The 13419-nt window shown below is 36.7% G+C and overlaps 1 protein-coding gene across 1 annotated transcript in view; it reads left to right on the top strand.

Moving 5' to 3' along the window:
- LOC106042585 (mucin-5AC-like) overlaps positions 1-13419 on the top strand; it is a 46658-nt gene that overhangs the window by 10030 nt on the left and 23209 nt on the right. Inside the window, exons 11-26 of the mRNA XM_066997589.1 lie at positions 778-916; positions 1956-2066; positions 2608-2677; positions 3556-3693; positions 3791-3955; positions 4413-4507; positions 5286-5412; positions 6171-6426; positions 6929-6981; positions 7397-7497; positions 8359-8510; positions 8949-9087; positions 9175-9288; positions 9830-10009; positions 11335-11574; positions 13046-13202. Of these exons, the coding sequence (XP_066853690.1) occupies positions 778-916; positions 1956-2066; positions 2608-2677; positions 3556-3693; positions 3791-3955; positions 4413-4507; positions 5286-5412; positions 6171-6426; positions 6929-6981; positions 7397-7497; positions 8359-8510; positions 8949-9087; positions 9175-9288; positions 9830-10009; positions 11335-11574; positions 13046-13202 (2237 nt within the window). The remainder of the gene's footprint in view (positions 1-777; positions 917-1955; positions 2067-2607; positions 2678-3555; positions 3694-3790; positions 3956-4412; positions 4508-5285; positions 5413-6170; positions 6427-6928; positions 6982-7396; positions 7498-8358; positions 8511-8948; positions 9088-9174; positions 9289-9829; positions 10010-11334; positions 11575-13045; positions 13203-13419) is intronic.

Genomic DNA, 13419 nt, shown 5'->3' with positions numbered 1-13419 from the left:
TTAAACTTACTATTTCCTCTAATATATTTAATGAGTTTAATGGTTTACTATTTGCAATTACATCATCGGTAATTGATCTGTGTATTTAACTGACCACTACACTTCCAAAATAACCCTAAAGAACACTCTTTGTTTTATTTAGCAACAACCTTAACTATCTTTGCACTCAACATCAAGGTGATCAAAGTAAGGATTTACAATGTTTAGATTTCTCACCAGTGAATTAAAGTACTTCCTCTTTGTTTATTTTGTTCAAACATTTGGGCTTCTCTAAGGGGAATGAAGTTGCAGTAATTTATGTATTTGCAAATATTTATTTTCTCTGCAGAAAACAAGAGGTGATAGTAACAACCTCAGTTTCACAATTTTTGTTCCAGTACCTGCTCAGTAGCATGTTACCTCAGAAAACTCATATGCTCTGTATCAGGAGTAGATTTGGGGCTACATTTCTGTTTCTGACATATTTATAAAACAAAACAGAAAATGTTTTAATTTGGTATTGTGCTTTATGTTAGTTGCAAAAGACAAGCAATTATGCATCCAGTACTTGTTGCTATAGAGTTCACCTGTTACTCCTTTTAAAGCTTTACATCACATATTCACAATATTTTGTGAATAAACCTGGACTTACTGTCCTTAAACCTGGACTTACTGTGTATTTAATCTATAGATTGAAGGAAAAATAGTACTAAAATAGCTGAACCTAATGTCATTGTAGTTCCTTTCACTCTGGACTGCTATTACTGATTTCAGCTAATTTTATCGTTTCTCTTCCAGTACGTGTAACGGAGGCCAATGGAGTTGCACAGACATGTCATGCCCAGGAATATGTTCAGTAGAGGGAGGCTCACACATTTCCACATACGATCAAAAACAGTATGATGTCCATGGAGACTGCATGTATGTCCTTTCTAAGGTGGGAATGAGATATTACTTGATGATAAAGCCTTATACATTTGTAGAAAGGAAAGGTGATCTCAATCAACACTTTGGAAACTTACCTCGTTTGGCATATATACATTGAATTTCTTCTCACTTAACCAGATGCTTACAGGAACATATGCTGCCATTCAAATTACTTTATTGTTAGTTAACTATTATGATGTCATGCAACAGTATATGGTGGTTTCCAGAGAGTTTCCAATTCTGTGATATAACAATTGCTGAAGAGCACTGATTTTTAAGTTATTGGTTAATCTACATTCTTCAGTGTGATTAATCCAGCTCTCTTACTGGGTTGCATAATTTTACCCTGTTACTGTATTTTATGGCATTGGGCCAAATTGTATGCCAAGTCTGAAAATTTACACTAACAGTTCAGAGAAATAAAAGGAAAATAATCTTTAATAAATAAGACTAACATTTTTCATTCATTTCTAGGGAGTTCAAATACAAAAAAATCAGTTCAAGTCGACTGATATGTTTCATTTAGGTTTTGAACCGTTCTAAAGATGAATCGAAAGTAATAGAGAAATTAAAAGTTATTTATAACCAAAACATTTCATTACAGCAATGTGCAAGTGAAATGGTTTGATCTTTGCGGGCTTCTTGTGCTTCTTCTTTGCTTTCTTTTTTTCCTATTTGCACAATTCAGTTCAAAAAACATCAATCTTTATTGCTGTTTTCCTGAAAAATATTTTGTCTGAAATTTTTGTCTAGCTTGGTACCATCTCCAGAAGGATGAGAGATACAGTGTAATTGAATTAAACTTTAGAATTAAGCATGAGTAAAAACTCTGAATATGGATATTATCAATTAAATGCAGAAAGAGATTCAAATTCTTTTTTGGTTCCTAAACATTACAAAAGGCAAAACTGAATTTTAGGCCAAAGCAGGCTTAGTATTCGGGAGAATCCAGAAACAGAAATATTTTTTTCAGAGTTGAGAGAGAATTTGACAGGGAAAGCTTCTGTATTTAGCCTTTCCTTAAATAACAGTTGACTTCTTTTTCTCAGCACTGTGAAGATGAAACATTCACCATCCTGGCAGAACTACGCAAGTGTGGCCTGACAGACACTGAAACATGCTTAAAGACAGTGGCCCTCAGCATGAATAAAGGACAAACTGTAAGAATGCAAAATAAGCATGAGAAACAGCTATTAAAAATGTAGACAGCAAAGAAGCTAGGTCTTAGTCAGGGAACTGCATTTCTCTCTCAACATATGGAATAAGTACATTACTTTTTAATTAAGTGAAAATAAATTTATTTTATTATCAAAATGAAATAAGTAGTAAATCTGCCTTTCTGGAAGTTCATTAAAAAGCAGGAAAAAACACACTTTTCTCTGCCAATCAGATGAAAAAATATGAGCTTGCAGGTTACAAGCTACAAGTACAACAGTAAGGGGTGTAATTCATCACAAAGTTGTGTTCATAGAAACCAAATGATGAAATTCACTGATGAGTTGAGAAAGACTCTTTAAAAGCAATTCTGTTTTGGCAGGGAAAATAGTAAAGTGTACAAAGTAGAACAGGGGGTGAAATCACAAAAACTATCCCCTTTAACTAAAAGTTCTTTAATTAATATCACTGGAGTCATAATTATTATTACTCTTTGGACTATAGAAATCCTTCACCTGGCTGGTTCTTATTCCTCTTCCTTAACAGCTCATTGTGGTCAAACCTGACGGTGGCGTGTTTGTGAACTTGATCTACACCCAGCTGCCCATCTCAGCAGGTATTTTTTTTCCTCTAACAGCGTATGAGTGATAAGCTCAGAACTTCAACTCTACACCTGCTCATTGTCTTAAACAACAGAAGATGAGAGGACTGGGAGTTGTTCAGAACCTGCATGCTCTAACCTTGGTTCTCTTTGGGATATTTTCTGAGTTGTGCAAGTGCTTTTAAAGTAGAATTGTGAAGTTCGGTGTCAGAAATAAAAGTGAGACAGTACAAGCATAGGCGAGAGTTCAAATAGAAGTAAACCATTTTTACACTCTACTGATTTTGGTCTCTATAAAGTTTACTTCATTCTCACTGCCCAAAACAGAACATGAAAGACAGCTGATTACTTACTGTTGTTTTTTGTTTGTTTGTTTTAACTTAACGCTGTACTCCCACAACTCAGATATAAATTTGATTTTTGATGTCTCAAAAACTAATGATACTACCTGATACCTCTGACTTCCAGATCCTGCTTATTTTCCCTGTCCAGTGGAGTGAGGGCCCGAAGTATGCTTAGGAACAAAAACAGATTATTTTTGTGTGTGTGTGTGTTTTTTTGTTCCATTTTCTTTTTGTGTGTGTGGTTTTTTGTTTGTTTGTTTTGTTTGGTAATGCCATGCCATACAGCTTTTCCTTCTTATTCTCTCAAGAATAATCCCCAAATGCTTAATATTGAGACAGTGAATAAAGTTAACAACTTGGTAGCTACTAGCATATTCTTAACTGTACATTTTGATTTATATCTCTGAATAATTTTTGAAAAGATTGTATTTATTTTACCTAGGAATTTGCAACAATTGCAATAGAAATTCAATAAGAATTGTATAATCATGCACTGTTTCTTTCATTTAGCCTCATCCAGAAAATGAGCATTCCGTTTTTCTTTTATAGCCAATGTCACCATCTTCAGACCTTCATCATTCTTCATCATCATGCAGACAAATTTTGGTCTCCAGCTTGAAATCCAAATCACACCCATCATGCAAGTGTTCATTAGAATTGATCCTCAGTTCAAAGACCAAACCTGTGGTAAGTGAATGAAATTTAAGAATGAAATTTAAGAACATCTTGCTTAATGTCTTTTGTCTAGTACAGACAGTATAAACTTTTCACTGTTTTTCAACAGGTCTCTGTGGAAATTTCAATAATGTCCAAACTGATGACTTCAAGGCCATGAGTGGAGTAGTTGAAGGAACAGCAGCAGCATTTGCTAATACATGGAAAACTCAGGCTTCATGCCCTAATATCCAGAGCAGTTTTGAGAACCCTTGCGCACTCAGCATTGATAATGGTAAATACTTCTTAACATTGTTTTCTCTTTTTTTTTTTCATTCTAGATTTTTTTTAGGTTATTTTTCCTCATCACTAATGAAAACACATCTGTTAGAAAGAGAAGATAAGAGAATGAAGACTTGTATATTTGTTGAAAATCAGAAATCAGAATATTCACAGTGAAAACAAAAGGGATAGGTAATGAGGTAAAGGAAGAGTCCTGGAAACATAAGTGTGTCAGAGGAGTGGATCACAGGAGCATCTTTGGAAATTGCTTAATTCAAGTTCTTCAGCAACTCCATTTCAATGCACCTTTGGTTTTAGTAACCTTAGTCCACAAGCTGAGTGAAAAAAAAAAATAGGAGGAGAGTTTTGATGTAACTTCAGAACTGTTTTCACAAACCTGGGCAGTGGGTTTTTGTCAGTGATGAAATACAAAGAGTAATGAGCATTTGCACCGTTTGTTCTTTTCACAGAAAAATATGCTCAGCATTGGTGTGGACTACTAACTGACAGAGAAGGACCTTTTGCTGATTGTCACTATGCAGTGAATCCTTCTACTTACCACACGGTAGTTTGTTAGGCTGTTTTCCTCCTTAGAAACTATAGAAATAGGATCATTACAACTAGCTACCAGGAAGACACTGTCACAGACATGTCTCTCTTGGTCTTATGCAATGCCTGCATTTTCATTTCTGCACTGCTCTTCTTCATTTCAATGTGTCTCTGTTTTATGTTGTAACATTACCTTATTTCAATTGTCAGGCTTGGCTTTGTCACCCTGACCTGCTTGTAAATGCAAAGGCAGCTATTTATGCCTGGATGGACTTACACATATAGTAGGAAATTTATATAAAGGCATATCAAATGCTTATTTGAATATTACAGTGAATTATCTCACCAATCTCATATCTCATTAATAACTACTTGGCACAGAAAGCTCAGTGCCTAATTATCACCATTCTGTTGTCAGTGTATTGCCAATCCTTCTTCTCACTATGAATCGAGATATTGATGCTGATGAAATGGTGTCTAGACTGCATAATGTAAATAGAGCTTTGTATGATATTGTGCTGCATATTCATAAATATGGGTTCAGATGAAGCTGTTAAATATGTAACAGACTTTAAAACTACTATTTCCCAATAATAACTTTAAACATCAATTGTATTTCCATTAGCTTCATTCTCTCCAGCCAGGAAACTTAGATAATGATTGGAAAGCAATTGAATGTTAGTGTGACTGAGCATATCTGAGGAAGTATTTGTGCATGAAACCAGATAGATAACTTTTTTTTTTTTAGATTGACAGTCATGCAAATGAGACTTTATTTTTCTGTTCATTCCTAGAACTGCATGTTTGACACATGTAACTGTCAAAACAGTGAGGATTGTCTGTGCGCAGCCCTTTCTTCCTATGTGAGAGCTTGTGCTGCAAGAGGAATCCAGATAAGTGGATGGAGGTCTGATGTCTGTTGTAAGTACTTAACACTATTCCCTTTCTTAAGAGCACCTATCAATAAAAACTGTTGATCAAAGATTGCTTTATTGTGATTTCTAGGCAAACATGGTAAGTGTTGAGGAAGGGATTTTGTTAAATGCACTCCTGGAAGTAACTCTCTGCTGTTACCTTAGAATCAATCCATTACTAGCAAGAGTAAGTATAAATAGATGGGAGACAGCTCTCCTAGGAAAGAGACTGTTGTCAATGATGTGCCTTCACCAGTTTCTGCACAACTTTGAATCTAACTGTAGCTTTATGTATCACAAGTTGTCGTAGAGATAAATATGACATATTGGAATAACAGCATTAGTAATACTAACCAGAAGACTGGAAAATTAAAGATGTCTTCAAGCCAGGTTCCACTGATCCAGTAGGTCTGTTTTCAGCATACCAGAAGACATTCAGGGAGACATCTTGGCTCATACATCAGAAGTTTAAAAGTCTCAGCAATGAACAGCAATGTCAAATGGAGGTGTCTTTCCAAATTTCACTTGAAAAAAATATTTTCTTTATTGCATACATTACTTGGATTACTCCACATGTACAGTAGCTTTTCAGGTCTAACTCTGGAAGTGTTCAAAAATACATTTATATGAAAGATACAACATAGGCAGAGGTGTACAGTATTGTTTACCTGTTATTTTTACTGCCTACTGTTTGTTTCTTCCCACCAAAAATTGGCATCTGTAATTAACAAACCTATTCTTTATTTTTTTTCTAACTCTCTCAAGCAAAATACACCACCTCATGTCCCAAATCCCTAAGTTACAGTTATAACATCGATTCTTGTCAACCCACTTGTCGCTCTCTGAGTGAGCCTGATGTCACATGCAACATTAAGTTTGTCCCGCTTGATGGCTGCACCTGCATAAATGGAACCTACATGGATGAAAGTGGCAAATGTGTGCCTTCTAATGAATGCCCCTGTTACTACAGAGGATCTCCCATACCACTTGGAGAAGCTGTCCATGACAATGGGCTTGTATGGTAAGGGGAGCTTTTGCAAAGCACTCAAGCAATAGTATATGTATTTTCTCATTAAAATATGCTGCATTTAAATTGGCCTCACCCTGCCTGAGATTCAATACAGTGCTCTCATAAACTTTTTTTTTCTCAACATTTAAGAATGCTGCATACATCCAGATTGATAAAGCAATTGTATTTAGGTGTATTTTTTATTTAATTCCGTGATTTATCAAGCATAAAATACATGACAGAACCAGCAACGGGAGATCTAATGAGAAAGTAAGCAACAAGCAGAGACATACACCCATTTTAAGCTATGATTTTTCCTTTTAAGCAGTAATGGATATCATATAAAAGCACCATTGGTAGTGGTGTTGAGAGAAATTCTTTCCCAGGATTGCAAAATAGCATTCTTGAATTCAATGTATTCCTTAGAAAGTACTGAAATTTGTCAAGATAGAAGTAGCTCTCAGTCTCAATACATGGTTGAGAGGAAAAAAAAATATTTTTCCCTTTCTTACAGCACCTGCACACAGGGAAGACTGGATTGCATTGGAGCACCTGATCCAATTCCAGGTAAAAAATAAAAATAAAAAATCTTCCACTTGTCTTTTTTCTGTGCCAGGTTTTGGACAGAAATAATTGATACAATTGATACTTCTTAATGGATTTTTAAATAATAGAAGTCTTTCTTTTATAGTTATAGTGCAGCAGTTATTGTAAAAGGCAGAAGTGAACCTAGATTCATGGTAAATCATGTTGCTCTAAAAGATATTTTTTTCTGAAATACCGTGGGAAGTTCTGAGAATTCAGTGCTCTGAAGTGAATCTACAATTGGATTCCTATTTAGCAGATTGAATAGGGACAGCAGTCCCTACTAACTGAAATGTGAAAATTCCAAGAATTTCTAGATGTTTTTTTTTTACAGCTACTGCTGTGGGTTAAACCCCATGCCATTTCTTATTGCTCTCATTTTTTTTCCTTCCTCTAGTTTGTAAATCTCCCATGGTCTACTTTGACTGCACAAACACCACTGCAGGAACAACTGGTGCAGAATGTCAAAAAAGTTGCCAGACTCTGGATATGAAGTGTGTAAGTATGTCACGGCAGGATGAAATGGCACTTCCAGGTTTTGTCCCTGGCCTTGGTGCTACAATCATTGCTGATCTAACTCTTCTAGTGTGAATTTACAACACAGATACTTTGTTCTTATAGTAAAATCCCCGAACCTTGTTATGAAGCATTAACAACAGGATCCTTAGACCAAAATGTAATAAAGTAACATCCAATTTAAATTTTAAGATCAGTGTCAAACTTTCTCCAGCTACTGCATATAACAGTAGTTAGTAGTAAAAATATCAAGGGCTTTGCCACATGTTTTACTGATTTAGGAGAAAATTACCTGCTGTAAGATGGCCAGGAGCAATCATTCTTTCCCATACCACGATGCAATTGTGAATTTCTTGCACTCCTAATTATATATAATTATCACTCCATTGAGGTATATGATAGCCATATTACATTTTGTAAAGAAGTACCACAAATCTGATAAATCAGTTTTCAATGTAACTCACCCAAACAAACAAACAAAATTTACTTATTTTCTTTCTGAAGCTCCATTCATTCAATCACAGTTCACCCTTTACAAAGTGTAAGTCTTCTTCAGCAAACAAGAGCAAGACGTAAGATTTGAATATGTTTCAAATTTCACACACACTCCAACACAGCAATCAGGAGTAGAATAAATAAAACATTTAACAGATTTATATTCTATTAAATCAATGGCTAATAACTTCCTCTTTGTTCTAGAGGCCTATTAGTACTTCATTGTCCTCTCTTATTTAAGCTGGGCAGAAATAAGGCAATACAAAGACATTGTATAATAATTTAATCTTCTTTTGTCTATTGTAATTATTTCATTCTGAAATTATATCTTCCTCCTGACTTTTCCAGTATAGCACACAGTGTATATCTGGCTGTGTGTGCCCATCTGGGCTTGTGTTAGATGGGAAGGGTGGTTGTATTCCTGAAGAGGAATGTCCATGTATTCACAACGAAGCCATGTATCAGCCTGGGGAAAAGATCATCGTTGACTGTAATACCTGGTGAGTATTTCCTGGGAAGTGGCATTCCTGGTTCCATCATCTTGTTCCATTTGTCTTTTAAAAGATCTTAAGTAGTTCAGCAGTGAGGAAAGATTTGGACTATGCATTTCATCAACTGATGGATCATTTAATTTTGGATTCAGTAGTATTAGCAAGTTTTCTTCTGTTGTAGGCAGATGGCCAAAACACAGAACAGAAGGAAATCTTTGGGACTGCAGTGTCATTAAGTATTATCCTATTCTGCAGATCATGAGTTCAGAATAGCAGAACAGAACTTTGCTTTAATTCTTCACATGAGAAATGTAAAAGACTATTTTAACTGCAGAATAAATATAACATTTACAAGGGATCAGGTGACAAACAAATACCAAGTTTTAAGGACGTCTACACAGAACAGTGAGTTGTTTTACTATTAAAATGCTTAATTCTCATTCCTAGCGTGTGCAAGGATAGGATGTGGGAATGCACCGAAGATCAATGTCTGGGTACTTGTGCTGTTTATGGAGATGGGCATTATATCACCTTTGATGACAAAAGATTCAGCTTCAATGGAAACTGTGAATATACACTAGTCCAGGTACTGATAATCGCAATAACAAAATGTAATGTAGTCTTGATCCTGTCTACAGCAATGATACATTCTTAAATTTTATTCTCTACCCAGGACCACTGTGGGAAGAGTGGCACAGTCAATGGGACCTTCCGGGTTGTCACTGAAAATATTCCCTGTGGCAACACTGGGACAACTTGCTCAAAATCTATCAAAGTTTTCCTAGAGGTAAGTAGGTACTGCATACAGACCAGTTTTGTTCTGTATCTGTGTAAGACTTAGGAGAAGTCAAATAGCCATCGCTGCAAAGAAGTTGGAGAAAATGTTTTAAAAAGCAAGTCAACTTGTAAATTAAGCTTAAATCAAAATCAGGTGAAATATTTGGTAGAACTTCCTAGCTTTCTGTCTTTTCCACTTCCAACCCTTACAAAGCTATCTTATACTACCCTTGGGCAAAACACATCTCTACAGGAAAACCGTCTTTAGCAGAAATCTGGCCTATCATGTCAGAATATTCTTTTATTCTGCGCAATATATTTCACCCATGACTACCGAGAAACCCTTTTTCAATCTACACCATTTAAAATACATTTTTACCACCATTTACGGAACCTGAGATTTGAACCATATCATTTAGATTTATTGCATTTGTATTATTAATTTTCATTATTGAAACTGCTTTTAGTACTCTTAAAAGTGGGAAAACATACTTAATAGCACAGCTGTAGCTATTGGATTCATTTCTAATCACCTTTTTCTCCTGTTTCAGAGCTACGAACTGATACTTGGTGAGGAGCATGTCAGTGTGGTAAAGAGAGGACAAGATGGTGAGGTGCCATACACAGTCCGCTATATGGGTATGTACTTGGTAATTGAGACCACCAGCGGACTGATTCTCATGTGGGACAAGAAAACCAGCATCTTCATCAAGCTCAGCCCTGATTTTAAGGTGTGGAACTAGCAATTCAATGGCAGTTTAAGTGTAGATTTGTACTGGGTGTGAATTTTGGTGAGACCTAACCAAGATCCCAAGAACAGGCGATGTCTCTCACATTCCTACGGGACATACATCATATGTTGTTTTACATTCCTCTGGTATCTTAGGAAGCCATTGCAGCATCTTGCTGCTGTTTGGATCTACTAAGACAGTGTATAGTGCCTATTTGGCCTGACAGAACTTGAGCTGGCAAACTGCTTTTGCAGACTTGACTTCATTAAAATTACCCAGTGAACCTCAGTAAAGACTATCAGACCTAATTAAAATTACATAGCTACATGTGTAGAAATCAACTGAGTAGTCTTGATCTTGGAAGTAATCCATTGTTTCCAGTACACAGTGATACACAAATCAAATTATTGTACTTCAAGAACAAGGAAGTAAAATATTATGAGTGAAAGCCTTTTGTAAAACTCTATCATGGATTTTTCAAGCATGTATCTGAACTGGTGATAAGGAAAATATATTCCTGTTGTCATGCTCGCTCTTATAGCTTATGGTATGTAAGAACTAAAAACTGTCATAGATTAGGAATATGCTATCTGACTGAATACCACAGTGACATTTCAATTATGTGTACACAAATCTAAGTGCAATTTAGAACTAGGTACAAAAGTTCATTTTAGTACCATAGGTTCTTTTGCTGCCTAGCCCACTGGCATATTATAGGAACAGTAGCAATATGGAAAGTATGCACCTTAGATTCATAGAGAAATCATAGGATCCATTGTAGCCTATCACTATGTTACATACCCATAAATTTGGAATGAGAGCTACTTCTGGATGTGCACGGAAAATGTCATTTCTTTTTCCACCTGTCTGCAGTCATAACAGTACAGACTCAATTAGTAGGTTACATGGCTGGACTGGTAGTATTTATGATAGCTCTGTAAGACTGTCTTTTATACATACATTTATTGGATAAAACGAGGCATAAATTAAAAGTGTAGTCAGCTGTGTCATCAGTTGAGTCCTCATTTCCTTGTTAAAGATGTACATCAAAGATGGTAGGAGAAAATGACCAAGCCAGTATTTTTCAGATTTAAAAGAAGAAAAGTCAATAGTAGTTTCTAGCCTTAGTGGTCATGTTCTGTTGCTGAGGAAAGAGATGGCTGTTTTTCCAAAATATCTAAACCTGTATCTTCAAAGGATGAGAAGGTTCGGGAAAGTTAGAATAGAATGGCACCACTCTAAGAGCTGAATTTCAGGTGTTCTTTCAGTTTCAGATTTTGCTTCAAGTTTTCTCACAATCATCATTATTTTATTTCCTTTTGCAGGGCCAGATCTGTGGCCTCTGTGGAAATTATGATGGCAACGGCATAAATGACTTTACTACAAGGAGTCTGTCTGTAGTAGAGAATGTCCTAGAGTTTGGAAACAGCTGGAAAGTATCTTCTACATGTCCTGATGCTAACATCATAAAGGACCCATGTTCTACCAACCCTTATCGAAAGTCCTGGTCAGAAAAGCAGTGTAGCCTCATCAACAGCAATGTCTTTGCTGCCTGTCACTCTCAGGTATTACCATTGCAGGTGTTTACTCTGTGAAGACTAAGTATGTGCATTACTGAAGCTAAAAAGAAGGCTATCCTCAAAAATTCTGCCAAACATACCTCATTCCTTAGCCAGCATATTTCATTTCAAATTGTGTCTGAAAAACTTCAGTCTGAATCTTGCTCAATGGGACAGATTTATAGCCCCTAATTGTAAAAAGTAATAGGCCATTGAGTTCATAGGAAATAATATTGACTTGGAAAAGAATATTTATTCCTTCAGTTATCGGGAAAGAAGAATTTCAGAATTACTGTGGATTTCCTGTGGTGTGACTTGAATAAAAGTCATGTACCATGTACAGAACACAAGCTCAATGCAATAACAACATTTTGGGGTAGTATTGAAGCATCAGAGTGGCTGGAAAGCTGTGCAGAGGAAAAGTATCTGGGGGTGTTGGTCAATGCTTGCCTGAACATGAGCCAGCAGCGTGCCCAGGTGGCCAAGAAGGCCAATGGCATCCTGGCTTGTATCAGGAATAGTGTACCCAGCAGGACCAGAGAGGTGATCGTCCCCCTGTATTCAACTCTGGTGAGGCCGCACCTCGAGTACTGTGTTCAGTTTTGGGCCCCTCAGTACAAGAAGGACATTGAGGCCTTGGAGCATGTCCAGAGAAGGACTACAAATCTGGTGAAGGGTCTGGAACACAAGTCCTGTGGGAGCGGCTGAGGGAACTGGGGTTGTTTAGTCTGGAGAAAAGGAGGCTCAGGGGAGACCTTATTGCTCTCTGCAATTACCTGAAAGGAAGGTGTGGGGAGATGGGGTTCAGCCTCTTCTTGCAGATAACTAGTGATAGGACTAGAGGGAATGGCCTCAAGTTGCATCAGGGGAGGTTCAGATTGGAAATTAGGAGAAATTTCTTCTCAGAAAGAGTAGTCAGGCATATTGGAATAGGTTGCTCAGGGAGGTGGTGGAGTCACCGTCCCTGAGAATGTTTAAGGAAAGGTTGGACGTGGTATTTAGGGACATGGTTTAGTGGGTGATATTTGGTGGTAGGGGGACAGTTGGACCAGATGATCTTGGAGGTCTTTTCCAACCTTAATGATTCTATGATTCTGTGATTCTATGATCAGCATAGCCTTAACTGACACTTAGTACATATCAACAATGCAGAATAACTCTGTGCTCTTCGTATTACCTTAGTTCTTTCCACTGCTAGAGACCATTTTCAAGGGGGGCTGCCTAATACTGCTTGGGAACATGAATCTAATCTTTCATTGGAACACAAGTCTAGATGTCTAAACCTGTGTCAATAGATGATTTGGATATATTATCTGGCATTACCTTTGGTATTTAACAGTGTATATAAACATAAAAAGAAATTACTGATGTAGGTCTTCCTTCTGAGATGCTACAATTTTAAGAAAACTAGTCTAGCAAAACTAAGAAAGAATTTAGAAGACAGGATGTATAATATAACTCTTCTTTTTTATAACAGGTTGAACCAGCAAAATATTACCAGGCATGTGTGACAGATGCTTGTGCCTGTGACTCTGGAGGAGACTGTGATTGCTTCTGTACAGCAGTAGCTGCCTATGCTCAAGCATGTAGTGAAGTTGGTGTCTGCATAGCCTGGAGAACCCCATCAATCTGTCGTGAGTTTTATCTTATATACACTGTTCCTGAGAGTGTAAATACACAGTCATGCCTTGCTTATATGCTTGAACACACACTCTGGGTATCTCATGTACATGCCTTATAATCTTACTGTGTAGACTTTTTGCACTGTTACGATGCTCACACTTTCACCTATTCGTGGTTTTCAAGTCTGTTTTCAAGACTGTTCAAGCAGCATATCAGGGATCTGATGAA

Source organism: Anser cygnoides, chromosome 5 (genome assembly GCF_040182565.1).
Source record: "Anser cygnoides isolate HZ-2024a breed goose chromosome 5, Taihu_goose_T2T_genome, whole genome shotgun sequence".
In the NCBI taxonomy this organism is placed as follows: domain Eukaryota; kingdom Metazoa; phylum Chordata; class Aves; order Anseriformes; family Anatidae; genus Anser; species Anser cygnoides.
Note: the sequence above shows the minus strand (reverse complement) of the source record. Positions and strands in the feature narration are given on the sequence as shown.